Source organism: Vombatus ursinus, unplaced genomic scaffold (genome assembly GCF_900497805.2).
Source record: "Vombatus ursinus unplaced genomic scaffold, bare-nosed wombat genome assembly UNPS02014825.1, whole genome shotgun sequence".
NCBI lineage: Eukaryota > Metazoa > Chordata > Mammalia > Diprotodontia > Vombatidae > Vombatus > Vombatus ursinus.
The window spans coordinates 9333845-9361304 of NW_020954603.1; the positions used below are offsets into that span (position 1 = coordinate 9333845).

The 27460-nt window shown below is 41.2% G+C and overlaps 2 protein-coding genes across 5 annotated transcripts in view; one reads left to right on the plus strand and one right to left on the minus strand.

Annotated features, from left to right (window-relative positions):
• GLMN (glomulin, FKBP associated protein) overlaps positions 1-1385 on the plus strand; it is a 44841-nt gene extending 43456 nt beyond the window's left edge. For all 3 annotated transcript variants that reach the window (XM_027838235.1, XM_027838237.1, XM_027838236.1), the window contains 2 exons: positions 865-956; positions 1099-1385. In XM_027838235.1, coding sequence (XP_027694036.1) covers positions 865-956; positions 1099-1215 — 209 coding nt within the window. In that variant the 3' untranslated portion in view covers positions 1216-1385. The remainder of the gene's footprint in view (positions 1-864; positions 957-1098) is intronic.
• Positions 1386-2845: 1460 nt separating this feature from the next.
• CUNH1orf146 (chromosome unknown C1orf146 homolog) lies at positions 2846-24718 on the minus strand. 2 transcript variants are annotated; one of them, XM_027837936.1, is made up of 6 exons: positions 24576-24718; positions 15490-15597; positions 5280-5373; positions 4453-4621; positions 3857-3935; positions 2846-3043 (listed from the first exon to the last, which is right to left on the minus strand). In XM_027837936.1, exons 2-6 carry the CDS (start codon positions 15556-15558, stop codon positions 2912-2914), a joined length of 543 nt encoding a protein of 180 aa, XP_027693737.1. In that variant the 5' UTR covers positions 15559-15597; positions 24576-24718; the 3' UTR covers positions 2846-2911. The 2 variants fall into 2 exon arrangements, with proteins under 2 accessions (XP_027693737.1, XP_027693738.1); XM_027837937.1 differs by lacking the exon at positions 24576-24718 and adding an exon at positions 22141-22172.
• Positions 24719-27460: the final 2742 nt, after the last annotated feature.

The following is a 27460-nucleotide window of genomic DNA, read 5'->3' on the forward strand; positions in this document are numbered from 1 at the left end:
TTTATATTCAAACAAAGATAAGAACTTAAGTGCAGGAGATATTTAATTCAGGCCAACAGGGAGCCAAATCTCTCATTCTTTCTAGTTTTTTTTAAGCTATGACTAAACTACTTCTTGTTTTTAACCCAATGGCTGTACAAGCTGATTCACACTTACCCTTCCCTCATATTTGTTCTTGTTCAAGTTCGACAAAGACGTGGCACAACTCAAGGTGTGTGCTTATTTCTGGAGGACAAAAATCCTTTTTATTAGTGCTTTTTTGATGAGCAAATAGCAATACATTTACATTTGAGTAGCACCATACTTTGAATATTGCCTATTTCCATGTAAAATATAAAATTAAACCTTAAAAACTAACTGGTTTCTAGTATTTTAAGTTAACACTTTTAACAATATTATTCCTTCAGCATGGTCTCTATAATATCTGTACAATGGCATTTATATTCACAATAGTAGATATTTCTATACTTTTAAAGTAGTCAGTTATTCTTTTTATATTGACAAGTTTTACAGTTCTGATCATCTAACAAGTCCCAAATTTAACTATCCTTTTCCATATTTTCCAAAAACTTAGAACAGTTATATACCAGCAAATTATCACTTGCATGAATAAATACAATATCAGCTGTACGGACTCTAATTTTGAATTTAATTAAAACTTTTGCTTAATTTCATTTGAGCAAATGGTTTCTTTCAAATATTACATCAGTAGGCCATGGTAATTTGCTCATAATTTAAATACTGAAAAGAAGACATTTTCTAGTGAATAACAAAAGTGGCATATGAAATTATCGGTGGAAACTGTAGCTACTGTAATAAGTTTAATTGAATCTGACAAATGTTAGCTGTTTTCTTCTGTTACAGAATCTCATAATCCTAAAAATCCTTGCCCAGTAACAGTTGGTGGAGAGAAAATTCCTGATGTTCCTAACATGACTCCTGAGATGCAACTTCAGGTGAATGAAGATTTTTCTTAAGCTTTTTAGGTTTCGGAAAGCCAGCTCTTGACCTGCAATGTACATTCTTTCGTAGTTTTGTTGTTATTGGGTTTTTTAAAGGTCTTTATGTCAATAACATTAATTTTTCTTGACATTCTAGGTTCTTCATTCAGCTCTTTTCACCTTTGATTTGATAGAAAGTGTTCTGGCCCGAGTAGAAGAACTCTTTGAACTGAAAACAAAACCTACATCTGAAGAAACGGCTCGGCTGAAATGAGGCCTCCCTGCCTGAAGAGCTGGAGCAGCTGTAGAAGCATTGAAACCTGTTTCGTTCATTCTATGTGAAGCCCTTTTGACTTTAACGTCTTTTTTTTTTTTTAAGAAGTTATTTCAGTCACTAGGCTCTTGCTGCTAGAAAATAAATGCTGCTATTCTCCTTTTCCTTAACGGCTGATTTGTCTTATTAGAGAGTTGTGGTATTCTGTTAGTTTAAAACAGATTTACCTCAACCTGACAGTAAACTATTCCTGTGTTTTGGTAGTAAGTAGTAAGTTCGGAAATTTCAGCAAAAAAAAAAAAAGATTTGTATGGCATTTTAAATTCTGAAGTCTGAGACACCGTTCACAAGGGGTTTTGTGCTGGAGAGCATCTTAGACATTGTAAAAGTCCTGCACAATTTCTCAAATAGAGAATAGAGTCTCTGATAGAGACCAGCATTCCAAATGTACATTAGACCCTGACAACAGGTATATTTTTATCCATTTAGTTTTTCCTACATGGATTAGTAGGCTGATTTCCTTTCTTTATTTATGGGTCTCAGTGAAGGTGCCCTGGGATGTTCTGGGCCTGGATGCAATTAACACGATATCATCCAAAGATGAGCATCTGGAGGGCCACAGATTGGGAAGAATCCCTCTTCCACTTGGATTTTACACTTCATTATTCTGAACAGATCTGTTAAGTAACTAACCTTATACTTGAGTATGATAATTTTAAATACTTAGGTCCTTATTTTTATATGCACAAAATGTTTACCTTTCAGATCTACGGAGAAGGGACTAAGGAGAAGGGAAGGATGTATGACCAAACAAGAGATAGAGAACATTATGAAAGGCAAAATGGGTAATTTTGATTACATTAAATTGAAAAGTTTTTGCACAAAGTCAAATGCATCCAAGATTAGGAAGAAAGTAAAAAACTGGGAAAAAATTTTTACAACCAGTGTTTCTGATAAAGGCCTCATTTCTAAAATATATAGAGAACTGAGTCAAATTTATAAGAATACAAGTCATTCCCCAGTTGATAAATGGTCAAAGGATATGAATAGGCAGTTTTCAGAGGAAGAAACTAAAGCTATCTAAAGTCCTATGAAAAAAATGTTCTAAATCCCTATTGAAAAGAGAAATGCAAATCCAAATGACTGAGCTACCACATCACACCTATTAGACTGACTAACATGACAAAACAAGACAATGGTAAATGTTGGAGAGGATGTGGGAAAATTGGAACACTAATGCATTGTTGGTGGAGTTGTGAAATAATCCAAGCATTTTGGAGAGCCATTTGGAACTATGCCCAAAGCGCCATAAAATCATGCATACCCTTTGACCCAGCAATACCACTTCTAGGTCTGTATCCCAAAGAGATCATAAAAATGGGAAAATGACCCACATGTACAAAAATATTTATAGCAGCTCTTTTTGTGGTGGCAAAGAATTAGAAATTGAGGGGATGCCCATCAACTGGGGAATGGCTGAACAAGTTGTGGTATATGAATGTAATGGGATACTATAGTGCTATAAGAAATGATGAACAGGCTGACTTCAGAAAAACCTGTAAAGACTTGTATGATCTGATGCTGTGAAGTGAGCAGAACCAGGAGAATGTTGTACACAGTAACGGTCCTTATCTTTATATGCACAAGATGGGATGAACTTTACTGTGAAGAAAGTAGCCAAGTTTTAATGGTAACACTACATATTAATGGAATCACAATCCAGTTGTATCTTGCGAAGTGTTTTCCAAACAGGACTTTGCTCTATGATCTGGGCTTTAGCAATATTCATTCTGTAATGAATGTTGTCGATATATGGTTTGCAAGTGCTCTGGAAAAAGAAAAAAAAAAAACTACGTTATTATTTACCCAAGCACAGACACATTATTAGAACAAAACAAATTACTGTTGTCATGTCACATGCAAACATTCCAACCATGCAGCAGGGAAACATTCTGCTTAACTGATCGACCTAATCCAGAACAAGTAGAGGCAGTTAATCTGTCTCATTAGTAGATGTCCATCTTCCTGGAAATGAAACCTGCCTGGGGTGGGAAGAATACTGGACTTAGAGAGGACCTGAGTTCAAAACAAGACGGCCCCTTGGTGCCTCCGTGGCCTTGAACGAGTCACCTGACACCTGAAGAGGGTAGATGAGGTCACCTCCAAGTTCTCTTCCAGCTCTCAATTCCACAGTTAGGCAAAGGAAGCCCGGTGTATTTGAGCATACCTGCAGGTGAACAATTTTCTCCTTGTTCACCGCTACATTTATGTTTGGTTTCTGGGTTGGGGCCCTGGGCTCACCCTTGCCTGTCATGCTTCCATGTCTTGGTTACCCATCATTCTTAAAGTCCCTTTAGCTTCAGGTAATTCATAATAGCCAAGGACAGCTTACTAAACGCTCCACTTACATCAACCCTTTAATGAAATAAGCGATGCCTTCAGTACTCGGGTATTAATGCAGCTTTCCAGAAATCATGGAGGCCATGTCTGCCAGGAATTCCACAGATGGATTCCATTCTTTAGGGCCTTAAACAGACTGATTTGGACCATAACGTAATGGAAGGTAAAGGGGCACTTTCCTTAGATGCAGGATCCCAGAAATATTCATCTGTTTCTTTACCTTGGGGGGGGCGGGGCTTACCTTAGCTATTGTGGTCATCAGTTTAACAGTGTCTAATGGGTTGTGGACTGGAATGATGCGTAAATTATCACCCAGGAATCTGAAACAGATTACAAATGTTACAGAGGCTATAAGCTGATGGCGAGCTAGTTAGTATTCTTGAAATGGTGAGGGATGACGAAGAGGGACACGGTGACTGTTGGGTATCGAGCCTTTCCAGAAGGCGACAAAAGGCAGAGTGGGTTTCAAGGTGTCTAGCAGTTTATTTGTTAGTTTTACCCCATGAAATGTGTATGGACAAAAGACGCAGGAAAATGCTTGTCGTACTTCCCAAACTGCACTGCACACTGTGTGGATATGATTTAGCTGAAAATATTTAGTGTGACAGAAAGGGCTGATTTTTCCTTTGGCTCCAGGATGGCAGCGGGGCTGTCACGCTGACTCATAGAGCAGCATTCTGCGTGAGTCCCATTAAAAAGACAGGGCAACATGATGAGTTTTATCCTCTGGCAAATTTTCTTTGGATAAGCAAACCTAAATTCACCTGCCTTATTAAAAGCTCCAGGGCTAGAAGAAACCTTCCAGCCAACCGCAGAGAGCAAGGTGGTGAGCCTCACCTCTGCTGAATCCTGAACATCAACCTCCACTCACGAGGGCCGTGGAGGGCGGCAGAGAGGGCCAAAAAGCTGTTCCGGTGGATCCTCATGAACTTCTCAATTTGGGCCAAAAGGGTTTCTTCAGTTGTCATAAAACAGTCCTGGGTGTCTAGCAGTAAAAACGCAACCCCTAAGAAAGGTAAACATACTGTAAATAGCAGTTTGTTATAGAGGTCAAATCCAGTGATAAACAATATTTACAACCAAAATACAGAGCCCCAGAAAGATGCCTAGGTCTCAAGTGAGCAAGGTTATGTAGCAATAGTCACCCTAACAAAATTCTGGTAGAACAGAACAATCTAGGCAGCCCCAGGAAGCTCTTTTTTCTAGACTATTTGTCTTGACCAAGTCAGCTTGTTTCAGGCCACGACTGCCCCCCCCCTTTTAAAGCTGATCCTGGGTGTATGTATCACGGTGCCTCCTAAGCCATTTCGATCTAGTTATTAAGCTTCTGAAAAAGAAATGTCTTTGGATGTCTCCTCTTGGGGAATAATATAAAATTAGGTTGCGAGTAAGGACTCATGGCTCTGTAACTATTTTACTTTGTAATGCAAAGCAAGAAATTGTCTCCATTTTTTTTAACCTAGTTAATTTTGCTTATTATTCTGGAAAATCTACAGACAGCAAGGGTTTGGTTTTTAAATCTGAATACATTTATAATCTTCGTGTATGAGGTATGATTTCTCTACTACAATTTCACACCTATTGTGCTACATACATGATCACTTTAATTTCTGCCAACATATTCTATGTCAACATGAACCAGCTTGTTAGCAAATATACTATACCAGAAAGAGAAAAAATAATGGATCCAGGTTCTACTGAATTTGAAAAACGAACTTTGTGGTTCTCATTTTTTAAGATGGCTGCAACTTCGTGACTCTACAAAAATGAAAAAGAAATCAGAAATGTGCATGTGTTCATTCCTCATTGTTTTTTAAAAAAACAAATTTTCATACTTATTAACATCAACCCAAATGAACCACAATAAAACCATAATCTAAACTATTTACATTTTAATTTTTAAAATTAACCAAAGAACAGCAACATCTTATCTGCCCTCCACTGTTCTCCACTGATTTCTATGCACTTAGAAGTTTTTTACATTAGTAGTAGTCAGGTTATATCTTGACTCTGCTTGTTTTGCAAGACTTAATATATCTTTTGAAATTTCTTTGCATTTTTCATGTTTGTCATTTCATTTTTTTTTTAATGGGGGCAGGGAAAGGAGGGAAGGTCCAGACCAATGATTTCAGTTATGGAAAGCTTCCAATATGGAAATTCCCTCTAACAATGCAGATTTAAATTAATTAAATCTCATTAAGTAAAATTAACTCATCTTATAGTCTTAGAAAGTTGGCTGGGGCACTGAGAGGTTAAGTGATTTGTCCTTGATCACACAGCTTGTTGGTGTCAGAGGAAAGCTTTGAAAGTCTCCCTGATTACTGTCAGCCTCTCACCATTTTACATGTGGCACAATGAAATTCCATTATATTAATATATCCCAATTTATTTGACCCCTTCCCAATAATAGGATGTGAAAACTGATTCTAATGATTTTTACATTTACAAATAAAGCTAAAATGAATATTTTTGTACAGATTGGATTTTTACTCTTAATAACAACTCTAGAATATAATCCCTGTCCAAAAAAGCTGCAGTGATTCAGTTATAACAATCTTAACGTGTCTTTCTCTATATCCCTACTAACGTCAAATATTATTTTAAACTCTTAGCTAATTTGATGAATTTTAAATGGTGCCATAAGATTATTAAACTTGCACATTTCTGCTTATTAGAGTTTGACCAATATGAATGAACAATTTTAGTTTTTTCTGAGAATTTCTTGTTCATGTTCTTGTCATTTCTGTTATGAAAAAAATTTTGTTAATTAGTATCAGTTCCTCATAAATCCTGCCTGCTGATTTTTATTGGAAATACAAATAATTTTCCCTAAATTTTTAATTTTCTTTTTATTTTTAATGGAATTTTTTTTAAACTAGGAAGACCCTGTTACTAACAAATCCATCTATTTTTAATCCATTACTTCCATTTTTTCCAATTAATACAATTTTTTCTCCTCTTCACAAGGGCAATAAATATGCCATTCTTTTTTTTCTTCTAGTTTCTATAGGTAAATAAATATACTGATATTACAAAAATCTATTTAGCCAATTATTAAACTAACTGAAGATGAAGAGGAAGAGCAATTGTCCAAAGACCTCTATAAGGCCCTCCGAATTAAACCAATACACACGCTAACATTTGGTGATCTCATTGTAAAAGTGGGAAAAGGTAAGGATGGGGAGAAATAAACGTGAAATCATGGTACAGGGAGAAGGAACAAGATGCCAAAAACCTACAGAGTATACAGAAGCTTCATGCTTTTATATCGTGAACACTTCGAGAAAAGAATTTGTCACATGTTGACCACTGAGTACCATTACAAAATTTACAAAATTTATATTGAGAAAGAGTTAGTTCTTATTGATATGGGTTGCAATCAGCTCTCTGTACAGTCTGAGCTATGTATGATTAGAATCAATAAAAAGCAAGAATAGTAATAAGAAAAAGATACAGCATACAATTGAAACAACTCAACCCTTAAGCATTGAAACTACTCATTGACCATCAGAAAGGAGGAATGGTCAACAAAAACGCCAACACTTGTTAATAAAGCTGTTATATAGAAGTTTAACCAATGTGAATAACTTGCCACAAACAAGGAGACCAAAAGAGCTCAGAAAATACCTTAATCATCAAAGATCTGACCTTCTTGCCAAATGGCCACCAAAGGTAACAGCAGGTTAGTAAAGAAACTTATTCATGAAATCTTATGACACATGAGCAGTATTGCCTCATAGAGCAGAAAGAAGCAGTGGAGGGTAAAACCAGTTTAAGGAAAGTTTGAAAAGACACCCAACTAAGCAAAGTCATCCAAGGGCATTTAAGGACAAAAATAAGAGGACAACAAACAGAAGAAAAGTGGGGGAGAAAGGGAGCTGTAAAATCATTATGACAAATTATTTCCATCATCAAGGACAATGGGACCACTACACTTAAGAGTCTAATATCACAGTCCCGATCTGCTTATGGATGAGGTAGAAATAGCATCGAAAGGATCAAAGACAGCAGAAGCAGAAGAAATGACACACCTCTACTGGAGACCCCACAGCTACGAGAGTACTGAAGTTCTAATATTCAAGGCATCAAAAGGAGAGAAAGATACCAAAGTCATGGAAAAATGACCGAACCTTATTAATACCTACCCACCACCCCGCCCCCCCCACAAAGCAATTGAGAAACATCAGCAACTATTGACTTAAATGCCTACTCTCCCTTCTGTGCAAAATCTTTCTTTTTTTCATCTATATACAAATCAGAGGGGTCCCTGACAAGGGTATTGAGAGGGATCAAACAGGCTTTCATAAGGAATATTCAACAATGGATCACATCTTTACCATTTCACAATCTAAAGTCACAGTATTTGAAATTATAATTATATAAAATATGGTCAACTAGGTCCAGTCCAACGGAAATTTGTTGTGTGAATTCCAATAATGCTACCACTTCATGGGATTCATGATTCATAATAATTCATTCATATTGGGAACAGTTAAAACAGCACATGTCCTACTATGGGCCAGGCATTGTTCTAAGTGTCAGGGATACAAAGAAAGGCAAGAGACAGTCCCCCTTGAGGAGATCACAGCCTAATGGAGGAGACAGTGAACAACTATATGAAAAAAAAACAACTACATACAAGAAGAACAGGAAACAGTCAACAGAAGGAAGGCACTAGAATTAAGAGGGACCAAGAAAGGCTTCCTGTAGAAGGTAGGATTTTAGGTGGGACCTAAAGGAAGCTAAGAAGTGGAGAAGAGGAGGGAAAGTGTTCCAGGCAAGGGCGCCAACCAGAAAAATGCCCAGAGCTGAGACATAAAGCATCTTGTTTGAGGTACAGCCAGGAAACCAGTGTCACTAGATAGAAGAAGACATGGTGGGAAGTAAGATATAAGAAGGCTGAAAAGAGGAGTGGTGGGGCAACAAAGAAGGACTCTGAATTCCAAGCAGAGGATTTATATTTAATCCTGGAAGTGAAAGGGAGTCAGTCACTGGAGGTGACTATGCAGCGGAGTACAAACAGCAGCTGTTTGACTCAGAGCCTGGCCTTACCGCCAAATGTGAAGTCAGTGACAGAATGAGCAAACAAAAAAGAATTCCACCAAAAAAGCTTTTAGGGTGACAGAGACACTCGGGATACAGACCCAGAACAGACTGACTCCAAAACATCTACAAGCAGCGCCTCAGAGGAAAACACGACTTGGGCACAAACTCAACTAAAATTCCTGGAAGAGATTAAACAAGAGGTTTTTTTAAAGTTAAACTACATTTTCATAAATTAATTTTTTGGGGGGGTGAGGCAATTGGGGTTAAGTGACTGGCCCAGAGTCACACAGCTAGTGAGTATTATGTGTCTCAGGTCGCATTTGACCTCAGGTCCTCCTGACTCCAGGGCTGGTGCTCTATCCACTGTACCACCTAGCTGCCCCCCCCCCCCATAAATTAAATTTCAAAAAGAGGAAAAACAGAAAAGAAATTAAAGTTATAGAAGACTTGAAAAGAGAATAAGTAATTTTGGCACAAGGTATAAAACCTTACCCCGCGCCCCCCAAAAAAACAAACAACTCTCTCTGAAAATTTGAATGGACCAAACAAAAGCTAATGACTCTGTGAAACAACAAGAAATATTATCACAAGTCAAAAGACTGAGAAGTTTTAAGAAAATGGAGGAAGGGGTGGGAGGGAGTGGATAACACTTGAACGTTACTCTCACCTGAAATGGTCAGTGGTGGGAAGAGTACGGATACACAATTGGGTATAGATACTACATTTCACTCAATAGGGAAATAGCAGTGAAAAGGGAGAAGGGGAATTAAAAAGATGGTAGATTAAAGAAGGGATTAGTCCTAATCAAAACAAAACAAACTCTAAAAAAGGATGTATACAAATATTTACAGCTATTTTCTGCAATGGCAAAGAACCAGAAACTGGAAGGGTACCCATCAATGAGGGAATGGCTGAACAAATTATGGCATATAAATGTGAAATAATATTATCATGTTTTAAAAATGATGAAGGGAATGGTTTCAGAGATACATAGAAAGATTTAGGACAATTTATACAATGACAGCAATATTGTAAAGACAAACAATGTTAAAAGTCTTAGGAACTCCGATCAGTATAATGACTAACTGTGATTCCAGAGGACTGATGAAATATGCTACCCACCTGATAGAGAAGAGAAAGGGTCAGAGTGAAGAATTTTATATCTATCACACACACACACACACACACACACACACACACACACACACCAGTATACTTTATACACACACACATACAGATATTATATATATGTAGTCAGATGTGACTGAAACAACTGAACAATAACAACATATATTTACATGGCCAGTAAGTAAATTTGTTTCAATTTATTTTACATGCTTATAACAGGGATTTTATTTTTATTTTTCAATGGGGAAGGAGGAATGAGAAGGAAAGAAGGTGTATTTTTGCTGACTGAAAAAAAGTTACTTTTTTAAAATAAAAATGAAAAGATTTAACAAGAGAAATAACTTGGTTCACAAATGTCAGGCAAGATATAAAACAAGGGTGTATATTCATCCAAAATGTTCACCACTGTGATGCAGGAGATCCAGAAAGAGGATGAGTTGAAGAAGGATGTAACCAATCCAAGAACACTGGCCTGACCACCCACATAGGTAAGGCCAAGGAGATGAAGAGTACTTACAGCCCTGCAAGCTTTCAGACAGATGCCCTATAGTGCTTGCCCATCAGTGTGTATGTCAGGGGCAGACAGTACAGACAGATAACAAGATGGGTCTGGAGTTGAACCAGAGGTGACAGGGAGGCACTGGAGTTAACTGAATGGGGTAGGGTGGGGGTGACATTGTCCAACTGTGTGAAAATCACTTCAACAGCTGAGAGAATGATGGACCAGACTGGGGAGAGAATTGAGGCAAGGAAGGCAATGGTTCAGAAAGGAGGAGAGGAGGGCCAGCACCAGGGTGGTGGTGGTGTCAGAAGAGGAACAAAATGTTACAAAGACAGAAGTAACAAGACTTGGCAATAGATTGGATAAGGAGGGTTTTGAGCCTGGGTGACTGGGAGGATGTTGGTGCCTTGACAGTATTAGGGAGTTAAGGGTTTTGTTTGTTTATTCTATTTTTGGGGTTGGGGGGATGATAAGTTTGGTTTTGGACATGTTGAATTTAAGATGTCTATGGGATGTCCCATTCGAGATGTCCAATAAGACAATTGGAAATGAGAAAGTATGGGTCAGAAGAGAGGTTAAGAGAGCTGGATAAATATATCGGAGAGTCATCTACATAGAGATAATAATTTAATTATTGAAGCTGACGAGATCACCAAATGAAAAAGTATGGAGGGAGAAGAAAGCAAGGATGTACCCCTGAGGTACACTCACGGTTTAGTGGGCTCATCCTGGATGAAGAGCCGGAAAAGAAGACGCAGAAGGAACAGTGGGGCAGGTGAGAAGAAACCAGGCTAGAGCAGTGTCACAAAAGCCTAGAGGAGAGAGTATCGAGGAGAAAAGGGTGAGACTATTGGTAATTATGGAGAGAGCAGTATTAATGGAATGACGAGGCCAAAAGCCAGGCTGCAGAAAGGAAGTGCAGGTGCTGATTGAAGATGCCTTTTCAAGAAGCTTAGTCACCAAAATGGGGAACACTGTCAGGTAATAGGATGGTTGGATCACGTGAGGGTTTTTTGAGAATGGGGGAGATGTGGGCATGTTTGCAGGTAGCAGGAAATCTGCTAGTAGACAGGGAAAGATTAAAGATTAGTGAAAAGGTGGGGATGACAGATCGAGAAAATCTTCTGGAGAAGACAGGATGGAGTAGGATCACTCGTGCATTCAGAAGGATTGGCCTGGGCAATGACAAAGGTCACCAATTTATATAAGATAGGAGTGAAGGAGGAAGTAATGGAGGAAGACATCTGAGTCACGTAAGATGAAGAGGAGGGGAGAAGAGGGAGCTCTCAGTGAATGGTTTCAGTTTTTTCAGTGAAATATAAGGCAAGGTTCTCAGCTGAGAGGGTGGTGGGACAGGAAGCGATGAGAGGTTGGAAGAGGGATGAGAAGCTTTGTAAAAGCCCCTGGGAGGAGCTGATTTGGGAAGTGTAAAAGGATTTTGTCTTGCAGCAGTGAGGGTCCAGCTGAGGTTATCTAATATAAATTTGTAGTGGATCCAGGCAGCAGCATTTCACGTTTTTCTCCAGCTCTGTTCAGAAGCATATTAACATGAGTGAAGGCAGCAGATTGTGGGAGTAATCCAAGGCTAAGGATCAACAAAGCAAGATCAGTGACAGGATAAGGGGACAAGGAATTCGAGTGTAGGGGACAGTGTAGGGTTAAGGTGGTTCACCAAGGTGTCAAAATGGAGGAGGGAGGAGAATGTAGCCAGTGAAGGGAGAAGGCCTAGGAAAGGACTAAAGAATCCATCAATTGGAAGTCAAGGTGAGGATGAAAAATACAGTTGGGGGTTATAGGCAGAGGGAAAGATGGAATGATAAAAGATTATCATCAGATAAAAGAATTTCAGAGTTTGTGAATGTGGAAATGGAGCACTTCTAAGTGATGACAAGATCAAGGGTATGTAATCAAGGTGGGATGGAAGAGTAGGCCATGGGAAATGAGTAAATTGAGGAACTGGGAACTTAGGGTGTTTGAGGGAATATCAATATGTATGTTGAAGGTGGGTAGGTGGACAGTTGAGTTCTAGACGCCTGAGGATGCCAGAAGAAAGGAAGGAAGGCTTTCTTCCTCCAGCACACTGGGTGGATTGTTCCCAGTGAACCTATGAGAGGACAAAGACAAGAGTTATAGAGGAGGAACAAGTACGAGCAGGTTGCAATTTGCATCACTGGAGAGAACATCCAAATCAGTGAAATCACCGGTCCATTTCAGCAGCTAATTAAAATTTATTATAGCGTATGGTATGAGGTGCGAGTGCAGACAACATTATTCACTAAATTATCACCATCCAGTATTTCCCCCAAATTTTACTGAATTGCTTTACCTAATGTTTTATGAGCTTGGCTTTATCAAACAGTTTAACTTTAGTTCCAATTCTAGTTCTTCTATTATATTTCACTGATCTATCTTATGTTTTTAAATCCAATACTAGATAATTTTGCTAATTACTGATGCATGCTATAGTTTACAATCTTCATTGGTTTTTGTTTATGGTTTACCCTTTTAGTCTTGATTATTTTTTCATCTAAATTGTTACAATTTTATCTAATACTATGAATTAGCCCCTTGATATTTTGAATGCTATCATGATAAATCTACAAATTACCTTGGGAAACAATGATATTCTTATTATATTTGCTAAACATAACTATATGAAACAGCTGTCTCCAATTTTTTTCTTTTATTCTTTTATTTTGTTAAATGATTTTATAGTTACCTGTCTCTTATCTAATAGATATTTGTATCTCTTATCTATTAGATAGTAATCATTAGACATTAGATAACTATATATTAATAATCAATAGTATAATAGTTATTAATAATTATATATTTATTAGATCTAATAGATATTAAATATCTATTAGATAAGAGAGAAAGATAACTATAAAATGATTTAATTTTAATAATATCCAAGTATTTGATAGACTATCATTGCTATAAATGTTATTTCTGTTTCCATTCCTCCCAAATTATTAGTGATACATAAAAATACATATTATTATGTAGTTACCTAATATCCCACTATTTTTCCAAAGTAATTAATTATACTTCAATGAATCCATGATACCATCAATGGCTCTCTTCAACTATACAAATGACAACCCATCCATTTCTTTGTATGCTGTAAGACTCTTGTCAATTCTTCCCATACATTCCCTACAGAGGAGTCATCCAATGTACTAGAAGCCTTATTCTAGGTCTATTAATATTTTGTGGGTACTACTGCATAAATTAGCTATCCATCAGTTATCTCTCTCTTTTACTACATGATCACAACGAGACAACTCTGATCAACTCAATCACCAACCATGAGGACCAAATATGAAACATGCTATACCCCCATGGACTCAAGGTCCAGAATGAGTTAACTGAAAAAAATAAAATTTAATTTAAAAATACGGGGAGAAAAAATTGAGATGAACAGAGAAATAAAAGTAAATTTCCTAGACAACAGCAACTGTAGATACCGAAATGAGTGGAAATAGTTGCCTTCTCTGTTAAGCAAAAATAAGCAAAAAAAAAACCAAAACAAAAACAAAACCAAGAAACATAGAGCCAACTTACACATGGCCCAGTGGGACGTCCATTGTGTTAGTCCATCCACACTTATCTTGGACAAGCAATACAGATGGATAATGAATGGGGCTCAGAACTGAGTAGGAGGCTAAGGCTGGTATAGATTGCGTTTGGAAAACCGTGCAATGTTTTTAATGGTTTCAAGCAGCCCCTTGACACAAAAATCCATCTCATTAACAGCCATACCAATCTGAGGAATCATGGACCATTACAGCCTCTGAAAAATAAAAACTGCCCTTGAGTCAAAGGGCCATGGAGAAACATATTCTGGATTGATGTAGACTACAGTAGATTACTTACAATTACCCTTGTTCAAAAACGTACAAAGGGTTTCAGCACAAAATACATGACAGAAAAGGAGATGAGGTGGTTACAGCAAGGGATAACAGAGGGACAGACCAGGCCCTGCATTCTACTAAGTATATTCAGTATAAAATAATCAATTTAATATATTTATTAATATATAATTTTAATTATATATTAACAATATGTCTTATATAATTAATATATTTATTTATATATTAGTAAGATAATTCATATGATAATTATAGTCAATAATAAAATAATTTACTCTAAAATACTAAAAGATGAAAGGGCCTCCAGGGCATCGAGTGGCTCTGTTATGGAAGATATATGGGGGAGATGTCAAGAGTCTCACAGGATTAGTTGAGGTTGGGCTGTAATCTGCGCTACTGGAAGGAGTTCTCTCATTGATGAGATATAGATTCACTGAAATACTCAAGGATATGAGCATAAAAGTACCTTTACTAAACACCTAAAGAAGTACCCAGATAAAGTGTGAAACACTGACTGGGAGGGAAATCACAAATATGTTAGATGAATTGTACAGCTAACTGCATTAAGAAACTTGGACTGGGGTTTTTAATCTACTTTGTGTCATAGACCCCTTTGACAGTCTGGTGAAGATTATGGAGTTCTTCTCAGACTAGTGTTTTTAAGTGCATGAAACAAAATACAGATAATTACAAAGGAAACCAATTGTTTTTATGGTTCTAACTATTTATTAGTCTATTTTTAAAGAAGTTCACAGATGCTAGGTTAAGAACCCCTGGCCTAGATCCTAAAGTTATCTATATAACTATGAATAACAGAGCTAATCATTTAAAAATGACATTTTAAAATCAATGTTGGAAATCAATAGCAGCTTGGTGGTGCAGTGGATAGAGTCCAGACCTGCAGTCAGGAAGACTTGAGTTCAAATCCAGCCTCAGACACTTATTAACAGTAGGATCTGGGCAAGTCACTTAACCTTTGTTTCTCTCAGTTTCCTTATCTTTTTTTTCTTTGGTTGCTAGGCAATGGGGTTAAGTGACTTGCCCCAGGGTCACACAGCTAGTGAGTGTTCTGTGTCTGAGGCTGGATTTGAACTCAGGTCCTCCTGACTCCAGGGCCGGTGCTCTATCCACTGCACTATCTAGCTGCCCCCTCAGTTTCCTTATCTTTAAAATGGGGATAATAATAGTACCTATCTCCCAGGGTTGTTGCAAAGCTCAAATGAGATAATAATTGTAAAGTGCTTAGCACAGTCATTGGCACATAGTCAGCACTATATAAATGCTATTATTATTAGTAGTTCAGTCACTGAGTAACCCCTATACCTGAAGAGATGAGCTTATAATTACAGTTGTAATCCATTTAACTTTTTCCTTTCCACTACTTTCAGTCATCTTTCTGTGGATCAATGGTCTCTCCAAAGGCACAATAATCTGAAAGAATTAAAGGAAAAAAAAGTTTTAGAAGAATCTTTTGCATAAATAGCACTGGCAAAAGAAGAAGCATTTATGGATGTTTCCTTCTCTCTGAGGCTGGATGTCAGGAGAAGCTTCCAACAATCAGAGCCACCCCACAGGGGGATGGGCTGCTCCCCCTCCTTGGGGGTCTTCAAGCAGAAGCCGGACAGTCACGTGTTGGCGGTTATGGGAGGATCCCTTTTGTTTATGGGTTGGATGAAGTTCCTTCTATCTCTCACGTTTCTGTGATTCTGTAAACGTGGCATGAAATGTTTTTATTGCCTGTGGGAAGATACTGAAACCCACTTTATCTGACTTTCCAAGGAGAACCTGTCAACTGTATTTGTATTGACTAATAGGGATATAGTTGGACAAAGACTACATATTTAAAAGCAGCAATGGGCTGAGACCTATGTGATTCTTAATACCCTCTCACTCCTTTTTCTACATGCTCTCCCTCCCCCCGCCCTGGCTCTGATCACTGCAGAAGCAAAAGGGGACCATATTAGAAGCCTATTTTGTATTTGTATCTGTCTTGCGGTCAATACACCCAGAATAAAACACCTGATGGCCACATCTTTGGTGATTTCCTTCATTCCACTTGGCTGGGCTGGTCTTTGGATAGAAGATGCAACCTGTCACCAGAATATATAAAAACCATCCTGGGTTGGCTGAATTTGCCCATTCATTGGCAAAACCTTTGAGAACTCAGGCAGTATAAAGTCTTTCCATTATCCTTTGGGTCAACTGCACTATTTATTTTTTAGAGAAGGCGGTGCTCCATGATTTACCAGCAGAGTTTAGGTGTTAATAAGATGGGATTTTGTGTCAAGTCGCTGCTTGGAATCACTGAAATCACGTCACTATGAGACATCAGGGTGGGGCTTTTTGTCTTACTAAGGACAAATAAGTATCTTAGGATACCAGGAATTAAAACAACAACAACAACAACCTGTGAATCACATAGGAATAATACTTTACTAAGAGGCTGAGATCAGCATTCTATCTGTGACCCTGTCAAAGCATTTTATTATACCTGAAAAGGAAAATGCTTTGCAAATGTATTAAGAAAATGTTCTACACTGATAGTTTAATGTAGGCATTTTATATTAAGCAAAGGCTCCCTATCCTGTTAGGATGATTTATTTACTCAAGTTAAATATAAAATTGCTGCAAAGACTTATTGATTCAAATATTTTTTAAAACAAAATAGTGAAGACGGAAATCATATCTATTTGCCTGTGTAGCTGTCTATAACTCCTCTTTACTATTCAGGGGAGAATACGAAAAACTTTGGACAGATTTTAGAACTAAAAGCTAGGAGTTGGGATGTTGGACTCCAGATTTAGAAATCCTAGCCCCTAATTTATGCTGAATATCCAGATGCTAGGTCAATGGAAACAGGTAATTCACAGCATGAATGAGAATACTTCAAGTGTCCAGGTCTCATTCAAGACAGACTGCCCTGGACAGACTGTACCTCTAAATAAGGTATAATGTAATGACTGAGAATAAGATTATATAGTGACATACGCACATAACCAAATCAAAATAAAAAAATTAATCAAGAAATTTAGCAGAGTGCCTAGCACATAGTAGGTGCTAACAAATATTAGATGATTGAAAAAGTAACTGGTGCTTTAGCTATGAAAGACAGACAAGCTGGATTTGAAATAAAAGCAACACTTTTATATCAAGATAAATAGGGTCAGAAAAAAAATCCGTTCTACTGTCATTTTTGGCTTTATGTGTGGCTGCCCAGCAGAGAGCTCCCTCAAAGCCTGCCAATGGGCCCAGGCACTAGTGGATCTAAACACTCAACAAAGGGGAAATTCTGCACAAGAAACCCAGGAGGAAAGAGAAGCTCCTCACACCCCTCCCCCCAATCAATTCTGGCTCCTGAACAGAAGAGAAAAAATGGGAATCCAAAGGCACCATGGGAACTGTGACATCATCTTCTGGGAAGCTTCCATGGAGAAGACCTTTCACTTCCTCATGCTCCCCTCAAGCTATGGCACCTTCTGAATTCCAGCAATAATTTCCAGACCATAACCTGTGCTAAAATTGAGCCACTGCTTTTGATTGTTTTTAATTAGAAAACACTAAGAGGGCAGTGCTAAACACAAAACCCAGCAAGCACTAAAACAGCAGGGCTAGGGGCCGGACTGTTTTCATCGGCATGCAGAACTCTCTGACAGAAGCTCCCTCTACCAATCTGGGTCACCTCAACAGCTGACAGCAGTAGAGTGGCCCCGAGCAGAGGCGTCCAACTCAGATAGAAATGGGGCCTACTAAACAGCACACAAGGATGGAGGGCGGGGAGCGCTAGCAGATTAGCACTATCTAGGCTCTCCTGTATTTTCATTTATTTTATTAAATAGTTCCCAATGAGGTTTTAGTCCAGCTCAGCCAGCACTCCTGTAGAGCTTGCAGGTAGACCCCCGGCCTAGACCACTGAGGGTCACCCATCGATTATTAGGCAGTGTTGGAACCCAGGTCTGACTCCTAATCCTAAACCATTTTACCACATCGCCTCCCATCTGTCTTTCTCTCCCACCCTCTCTCTGAGGAAGAAGCACATTTCATGATAGACAGTCAGGCTCTGCATGGAACACAAGGAATCGCTGCTATTCTTGTCAGGTAGAGACACATGATAAAAATAAGAATATGGGCCTAGGGGGTAGAAGGAGATGACCTCACCTTCTTCTCTCCACAGCTGTTCTTGCTGATATTAACGCTCATGAGTATTTAGAGAGGATTTTGGCAACAAAATGACCGTTACCTTACATACCAAGCTTCCAAACAGCCCTACTGGAATTTCTTCGACAGAACCCTCTACCACCCCCCCACCCCACACACAGTGGCATGACATGATCCTTCCCAGGGGCATCTGCACTTTCAAGAGGGGGCTCCTGAAGACGGAAACACCGCCAAGAACCATAAAAATGAGCTTACATGGACACTGGGGAGGGTTTTTGGCCAGGTGGCTATCCAGGTGAAAGGCTGCTGCTGGGCACAGCTGCTAGTGTGGTGGGGAAGAGAAGTCGGGATGTTTTTTGAAGCTATTTCTTGCTTCCTTGGCCATGGAATAATCCAGGCAGAATTTATGTGGAGGGGAAGATGGAAACAGACACCACAATTAATTAGCTACAGAACCTCGTGCGAGTCACTCTGCTTGTTTTCTCATCTATAAAATGCATGAGCTGGAGTAGATGATTTCTAAGGCCATTCCAGTTTGATAATTCTATATTTCTGTTACTGTCTTCTATGCCAAATATTCAGTCATAATAAGGTCAAATTCATAAAATCCTATACGCAGAGGGAATACGAGAAGTCAGAGTCCAGCCCTTGCTTAAACCACGAGTTCCCTCTGCACCATCTCAGACACCCGGTGATCCTGACACTGCCTGAGCACAGCCAGTGATGAAGGGCTCACCACCTACTGAGGGACCTCATTCCATTCTGAGTCAGCTCTAATTGCCAGTAAACGCTTCCTCACCGTGGGGCAAAATCTGCATTTGGTTCTGATTCTGTCCTGCGCCCTGAGCTACAGAGACAATACATGGGGCCCTTTGACAGGCCTTCTTGTTGTTTAAGCAAGATTGATTTTACTGGGCTAGACTCTAAACTTAACCACATAAAACCACCACCTGATGCCCAATCCCCATTTTGGAGGATCTGCATTTGCCTCTGTGGCCATCCTCCACATTGCTGCATTTCACCCTGGCATTCAGAAACACCTTCCGGTGCCTATCCCTGCATCTGCCCACTTTTATCACAATCTCAGAGAGAAAGCTCTCAAGATCAGGGGCCCTGTCTTCATCCGAGCAAGTTGCCTTTCACACAGGAAGTCCTTTCCCCATCGGGTCCTTCGGTATCACTACTACAGGCAGGCAGTAGCGTGCCTGGGTACTCCTAGAACCCGGGCACGAGCCAAGGAAAGCAGAAGCGGCTTGGGGACCACACCAGGAAAGGCCAGGTCTTCTTCCTCCAACAGCCAATGCCATCCCAAGGGAGTCCCCCCAGGAGCCTTAGATGGAAGCATCCCCTCTCAATCACCCTCCCACTCCTTCCAAGTCACTCCTTTATTTCCTTTTGTTTCATCCCCCTCTCTTCCCTTCTTGGCTTCTTTTTATCTACCCAAATGCTGCTCAAGCTTTTGAGAGCTCGATCCTCAACAACGTTTTCTAGGTTTTTATTTTTTTATCACATTTTATAATGCTAATATCTACTTGACTATTTTTAGTGTTATCTTTTTTTTTTAAACATACATTCTTTTGAACCTCACAACCTTAGGAGGGTAGATGCTCCAGGTCATTCTCATTTTACAGATCAAGAAACTGAGGCTGGAGGAAGGTAAGTGACTTTTCTAAATGTCAAAGCCTCCTCAGAGCCCCTTGGGTTCCAAACCCCTCCATCGAGTGCTGGTCTCCCTCTCTGACTTTTTACAAAAAAGAAGCAGAAGGACTGAGATCACCTCAGGGAAGCTGTTTCCATGGTATTTTTTTACAGGAAGTTATAATAAACTCTACTTGAAATCTCAAGAGTTTTTCCTATTTCTGGATTAAAGGAGGTAATTAGGTTTTTAACCAAGAGGTTAAAAGTTGTTGGGGGACTTTTTTTCTATTAACACCAACCCATTAAACCTCTGAAGATGCTCTTATCAGTACATGGTATATGGAAGCAATCCTGGAATACTCCTGTAGAGAAATAAAATTAACCATGGCACATACAACCCTTTAAAGGTTTTGAAAGAGAGAAAGATTGCAGGATTTTTAAACCTCGGAGCCTGTGTTGTCCTTGTACAACAGCCATCCTGCCTTAGGTCAGCAGGGAAGCCTGGGGGGGGGGGGGAGTTGGCTCCCCAGCATGCCCAGCTGCTCTAACATGGGGGTTCACTGCTGCCATGGAAACAAAGAGGAAGTCCAGGCGGCTGATCTCAAGCAGGTACTGCTTAAGTAATCACTGAACAAAGTGAAAAATAACCTTGAAGCTTTCCCTGAAATATCACACACAAGAGGGTCACAAAGTTTTCTATATCCCATTCATCTTAAAACAACAGTACCTAATAGTGAATTAAGGAAAATAACTGACAGAGCTGAAACTTACTTTCTTTCACAGACTCGTGCTTTCATCTTTGTTCCTCATCTTCCAGTAATGAGGACCAGAACCCTTCCAAAACTAACGAATTGTTGCGGCCAAAATGTCACCATCTGGCAGCTAGACCTCAGGTGACAAATCTCTAGGAACTTAGCTTACTTGGTCCTCAGTCATGGCCTTTGAAAACCCAGGGTCACCCCAAAGCCCAGTAAGCTTCTGAGTGGGACCATGGTGGAGGCCAGTGCCCCCAAATTCTCTAGGTTTCTATACTGCTTTTGGGGGGCAGCTGGGGTCATCCTTGACTCCTCCCTCTGTCTCACTCCTCACAGCTAATCACTTTCCAAGCAGTCAGTTCTGCCCCACACCACAGCTCACATGTGCTCTTCTCCCCATTCCCACAGCCAGCACCCCTCTCACCTGGACCATTACAACAGCCCCCTAACATCCAGTCTCTTCCTTCTCCAACCCATCCTCCATACCCAAGTGAGCTCCCCCGGGGCCAAACCGATCTTCCTAGAGAACAGGGCTGACCAGTCATTCCTCTGCCACAGGATAATTTAGAAACTTTTGTTTGGCTTTGGAAGCCCTTCACAGTTTTGCTCCAGGCCACCTTTTGAGGCTCACTACATCCGTGACTCTCCTACATGCACGCCACACTCCAGCTAGACTGACCTATTTGCTGGCCCATACACAGTGCAAACACTTCACTGCTTGTTCCAGCCTTTGGACAAGCTGCCCTGTGCCCTGCACCCTCCTCATCTGCCTCTTTGGAATCCACGGTTTTCTTCAAGGCCCAACTTCAGGGACAGTTCCCTATGGAAAGTCCACCCTGTTCTCCCTAGCACTTTGGATCCACTTTTTATGTATTTCATTTTCTGTTCCTTATTATTTTCCCCAAAAGAGTAGGGGAAACATTCCACTTTTCTTTTGTACTGACAGTGTAGCCACAGGACTGGGACACAGTAAGTATCCGCTACATGTCTGTTCAATGAATGAACAGAATGTCCTACTTTCTGTTCAAAAGCAAGACCAGGAGCTATAAGAAAGGGAAGAAAAGCAGGCCCGGAGTTTGGCAAACCCGGATCACGGAGCGCCTGCTCTGCCTAACATGGAGCCACGCTCATCCTTTGCTCATACTCAGTTGAAGAAAATGCCAGAGAGGGAAGGAGAAAGTGCTGCAGTCACGGCAGGGAGGATAAGTCTCTAACCTGAATCTGAGTCACTGGAAGTCTTGAAGGGGAGGGATTTCATCAGACTGGCCCCTTCCTCCTCGGCCCCTCCCTGGCTTAGGAGACACTGCAGGAGTGGGTGTGGCCAGAATACACACCTCCGGCTGGAGGGCAGTGAGGAGATGGAGCACTGGGCTTGGAGTCAGGAAGACTCATCTTGGAGAGTTCAAATCCGGCCTCAGACACTTACTAGCTGGGTGACCCCTGTTTGCCTCAGTTTCTTCCTCTGTAAAATCAGCTGGAGAAGGAAATGGCAAACCACTCCAGTATCTTTGCCAAGAAGACCCCAAATGGAATCGTGAAGAGTCAGACACCACCGAATGACTGAAAACCTGAAAGTAAACCAGGTGCTGCCTGAGCTAAAAGCCCTTCCAGCGTGTGGAGTCTGGTAGAGATTACACTCTATCTACTGTGGTAGCCATCTCAAACCCTAGCTCACCCCTACATTATGGGGCCACTAGTGCAGAACTTTAGAGAAGGATGTCCAAATTAAATCAAATGAAAACTGGACTAGGAGTTGGGAGGCCAGGTGTGCCCTGCATCCAAAGGTGTAAGCCATGTCATGCCAAGGGCTTCTAAAGGAGAGAGGTGGACTAGGGGGTTTACTGCAAAACTCTCTGTCAGTGTATCTAATTCAGTTTTGTTTAAATGTACGTGTGTATGTATGTACAGTGTGCTTCTAATTTTAGGGCTGGTTTTATTCCCTGAGTCCATGCTGACGATCATTTGGGGGAGATTAATCAGGTAACATGCAGTAGCGGACAAAGAGTCAGCCTCAAAGCCAAGTACACATGCGGTCAGCTCCCACCACGAGAGCTGTGTGATCTCAGGGATTCCAGGCAACTGGCAGAGAAGGTGCCAACCTGCCCTGACAAAGGGGGTCTTCCTCATCTGGGAGTTATCTCTATCAATGAAGTCACATCTCCAATCCTTATCTACCCTTCTTGTTCAGGAGGTGTCTCATGGCTTTGCTCTATTTTTACCTTGCCTTCTAGATTCCAGCAAATCTAGGCAAGGGCAACCAGATGGCACAGTGAAGAGGGTGCCTGACCTGAAGTCAGGAAAACTCATCTTCCCAAGTTCAAATTCAGCCTCAGACACTTACTAGCTGTGTGACCCTGGACAAGTCATTTCACCCTGTTTGCCTCAGTTTCCACATCTGTAAAATGAGCTGGAGAAGGAAATGGCAAAGCTCCAGGATTTTTGCCAAGAAAACTCCAAATGGGGTAACGAAAAATCGGACACAACTGATTAATCGGACACAACTGGGTAATTTTCATTTATGCTATCTTGAAATTTAGTTTCCAGGCTCTCTTGTTCATGATTTTTTTTTTTGGATAGTTGTTGTTTTTGATACTCAGTAACTTCTGGGTTTTTTTTTCCCTATATCTTCAATCTTCAATGAAAACAAAGGTCCAATACCCAATCCCTATCCCTATCCTACTAAGTGCAGAGCAAAAAATATACACAAAGAAGTATAAAATTGAATGCTCAGAGGTGTGGCCCTAAGGCTGCAGAGCAACGTTGCACCCCTGTCTCAGCCTTAGCTGGAGTTCACATGGGGGCCCATTCAGTCAATGAGCACTGACTCTGTGCCTTCTTCTGGTGCAAACCCTGGGGGCAGAAAGACAAAAATGAAGCCCCTCAAGGGCTCCCTCCTGGAGCTTAGATTCCATTAAGAGGAAACAGGAAGAATAAATCAACACAAAATATGGAGAAAATACCGAGAGCCCTGGGAGCTGGAGGGGAGAAGGAAAGGCTTTTAAAGGGTCTAGGTGGAGGAAGGGGGGTGGGATATGAGGTCAAACCAATCCAATGCTTCTGCCTCAGGTGGGCGTCCTGGCAGCAGCATCTGGAGGACCCCAAGACCTTCTCAGAACCAGAGCTTAAAATGCATGCAATAAAATACAGAGCATTACCAAGGAAACCAGCGAGACGGAAATCCAGGGACCAAAACATTTCTTAAAAATGTTCTTAGAGCTAGGTGGCGCAGTGAACAGAGCTCTGGCCTTGGAGTCAGGAGGACCTGAGTTCAAACCCAGCCTCAGATACTTAACACTTAACTAGCTGTGTGACCCTGGGCAAGTCACTTAACCCCAAGTGCCTCACCAAAAAAGCAAAAAAAAAACCCCAAAAAACGCTTTTAAAAGTTACATTTATGTGAATTATTTGTTATTAAGATAGGATTAGGAAGGAACCTAATGACACTGAAATAGTGATCAAAACATTTTTTTAAATGCCTTTAAAAGTTAAATGCTGGTTATATTATTATTAAAATACATAGGTTTACAAAGCAAACCAATGACACTGAATCTGGGGATCAAAATATTTTTAAAAACCAGTTGTATAAATGTTATTTATAATAATAAATAGTATTACAAAGGAAACCAATTAAATAATGGTCAAAATATTTTTAAAACCTCTTTGAAGGTTGCAGAAATAACAGCTGTTATCATCATTATTTTTATACACAAGATTACAAAGGAAACCAAAGACACTGACACAACGAAAATATTTTTGAAAACCAGATTCTGGCCCCAGGTTAGGACCCCTCCCCCTCCCCTCCCCTCCCCCTCCCCCCCCCCTCCCCTCCCCCTCCCCCTCCCTAATTAGGCAGTCACTTACTTCCGGGTCACGTGGGTGATAACCACCTCCCCCAGCCTTAGTTTGCTCTCCAGTAAAATGGGGGTAATGGCCCCCCGCGGTCCAGGGTTCACGAGGACCCCCCAATAACAATCCTCAAAGCGAATATTTGCTCGCCTCTTCCCCCTCCCTCACCTCGGGCTCTGGAAGCTTCCAGAACGTCCTCGGGAGGAGCGGAAGAAACCAGCCCAGGAGAGGCGGGGAAAAGAGGCCGGAAGGGGCGGGACTTCCGCCCACGTGCGGGGTGGGGGAAGGGGAGAGAACGAGAAGAGAGAGACAAAGGGACAGGAGTAGGGGAGAGAGAGACAGGGAAAAGAGAGAGAGAAGGAGAGAGAGGAAGAGGGGGAGGAGAGAAGGCATCTAGAACCACCTACCTACCTCCTTTGACAGATGAGGAAACTGAGGCCCAGAGAGGCGAAGCCACCTGCCCAGGGTCACCCAAGGTAGCAGGAATCAGAGGTAGGATTTGGGGCCCAGTGCTTGCACGCAGTGGGGTAGCCAGGTGGTTCAGGGGGTGGGGCACAGGGGGTAGAGTCAGGGAAACCTGAGTTCAGATTCGACCTCAGACACTAGCTGTGTGATCCTGGGCAAGTCACTTCAGCCTGGTTGCCTCAGTTTCCTCACCTGTAAAATGAGCTGGAGGAGGAAATGGCAAACCACTCCAGGATCTTTGCCAAGAAAATCCCAAATGGGGTCACGGGGAGTTGGACATAACTGAACAACATTGCCCATAGCAGGCCCTTTATCAGGGTTGATTGACAGGTGGACTGTGCCTGCTGGATCATAGGATCCTCCTCTGAGAAGGGGACAGGGCTTGGAGGTCCCTAGAGATGGGGAACCTGTAGCCCAGCCGGCTGCCCAAGGTCACACACCAGGTCAGACGCCTCAGAGCCCTCCTTTCCGGGGCCCATCACTCCTCAGGACAATTTCCCTCCTCCTCTCTCATTCATTCATTCATTCATTCATTCATTCATTCATTCCTCGGTAATTCAGCTCAGTTTGTATTCCCAAGAAAAAGGTGAAGGGGCAGTGGAAAGCTTCTCACAGACAGAGTTTTTAGAGAGGTAGAAATGAGACTGTGCCTGGGCTATTGTGTTAAAGCGCATTTTAAGGATGTGGATAATCTGGAGAGCGCTCAGAGAAGGGCATCTAGAATGGTGAGGGGCCCTGAGTCCTTGCTGCGTCAGGACTGACCGAAATTGAAAATGTTAGCCTGAAAAGAAGAGGCCCGAGGAACGTGGTAGCTGTGATCCTGTATCGGAAGGGCTGCATGTGGCAGAGAGATTAGTCTTGTTCAGCATCCCCCCTTATGACACCTCTGCTTAAATGCGTCACCTCCAGGATAAACTAGGAACTCCTAGTTTAGGGTACTGCAAGCCCTTCCCAGTCTGGTTCCCATCTGCCTTTCCACTTCTATTTCATATCGACCCCGTTCACTTGGTGTTCGGTTCTTGGCCAGCTGGCCGCCTAAACCCTTCCCTGAACCCTACGTGTTCTGTTCTTCCCCTCCCTGCCTCGCACCGGTGATTCCTGGGTATCTAGACTGCCCTCTCTCCTCCCCTCTGCCTCTGAGAATCTCTAGCCGCCTTCAGAGTACCCCCTCTGGCCTCCTTCTCAGAGCCTTTCCTGATCCTCCCAGATATTGGCTGTCTCTTCTTGGAATCATATTACTTTGTGGGGCCATCTCCAGTTGTCCTGACCCAGATGGCCCCGGAGGAGAAAGTGAGGCTGGTGACTTTGCACTGCCTCACTTAAATCCAAGTCACTTGCAAATCATGGCATCACCTCCCGGATGTCATGGTCCTCTCTGAGAGCGAAGGACAAGCTACAATATTACTTTCTATATACTTTGCATTTAGTTACTCGTGTACGTGCAACGTTGCTACCATTGATTCCTTAAGGGCAGACACTGTTTTGTTTTCGTCTTTGTGCACCCTTTGCCTCACACAGTGTCTCCTTTGTGCTGTGAGCTTAGTAAATGCTTTTTGGATTGAACTGAATTCTCCCTTGTGATTCAGGTGGTATGCTTACTGCCTATAACAGCAAGTTCCCAGCCTTTCTAATAATGATAATAACAATTATTATTTATATAAAGCTTTAAGGTTTATTATTTGATCCTCACAACAACCTTGGGAGGTAAGTGCTATTATTGTCCTCATTTTATAGATGAGGAAACTGAGGCAGGCAGAAGTTCAGTGACCCGCCCACAGTCATACAGCTAGTAAGTGTCTGAAGGCAGATTTGACCTCAGGTCTTTCTGATTCCAGGCCCAGCACTCTAGCCATTGTGGCCCGTAGGTGCCCCTACAATTTGGTAGAGGATTCGTCTACTGATGAGCCTCTCTCAGCTAGGCTGGGTTGGTTATGGGACAACGGATGCACATTCCCCCGCTGGGTCTGTCCTCAAAGCTTTTCCAGTTTGGTGGGACCCAATGAAGTTTGTGGTCCACTGGCTTAGTCCCAGACGGCCCAGGGTCACTTTCATGGGAAGACCATGCATCAGAGGAAGATTTCAGTAGTGTAAGCACTATGGAAGCTTGAAGGTGCTATACAAACACCACCACCATCATCATCATTACAACAGATAGACACGTTCTGAGAATGAGCTATAGTATGCCTAGTTGATAAATGATATTAAACATTACTGGTGAAAGAAAATAGAAATAGCTCACTCATGTATCCTGGGATAAGGCAAAGTCCTTATAATTCCTTGTACCCTTAGCACTTTCCCTGGTTGTCTTGGTGTCTACTGCATTAGAATGTCAAGGTCAAGCACATTAGACATGAAAAAGAGCTAAGGCATTTGTAGCCAGCCTCTGGGGTGTGTGTGTGTGTGTGTGTGTGTGTGTGTGTGTGTGTGTGTGTGTG

What these genes read in the sequence shown, in the direction of transcription:
- CUNH1orf146 (XM_027837936.1), bottom strand. Translation starts at nt 15,558, where the DNA reads ATGACTGAAAGTAGTGGAAAGGAAAAAGTTAAATGGATTACAACTGTA. An exon ending in CATTATTTTTTCTCTTTCTG is followed by an intron (nt 4,622 to 5,279) that starts GTATAGTATATT and finishes TACCTTTCTTAG; the next exon opens with GGGTTGCGTTTTTACTGCTA. An exon ending in ATGTTCAGGATTCAGCAGAG is followed by an intron (nt 3,936 to 4,452) that starts GTGAGGCTCACC and finishes AATCTGTTTCAG; the next exon opens with ATTCCTGGGTGATAATTTAC.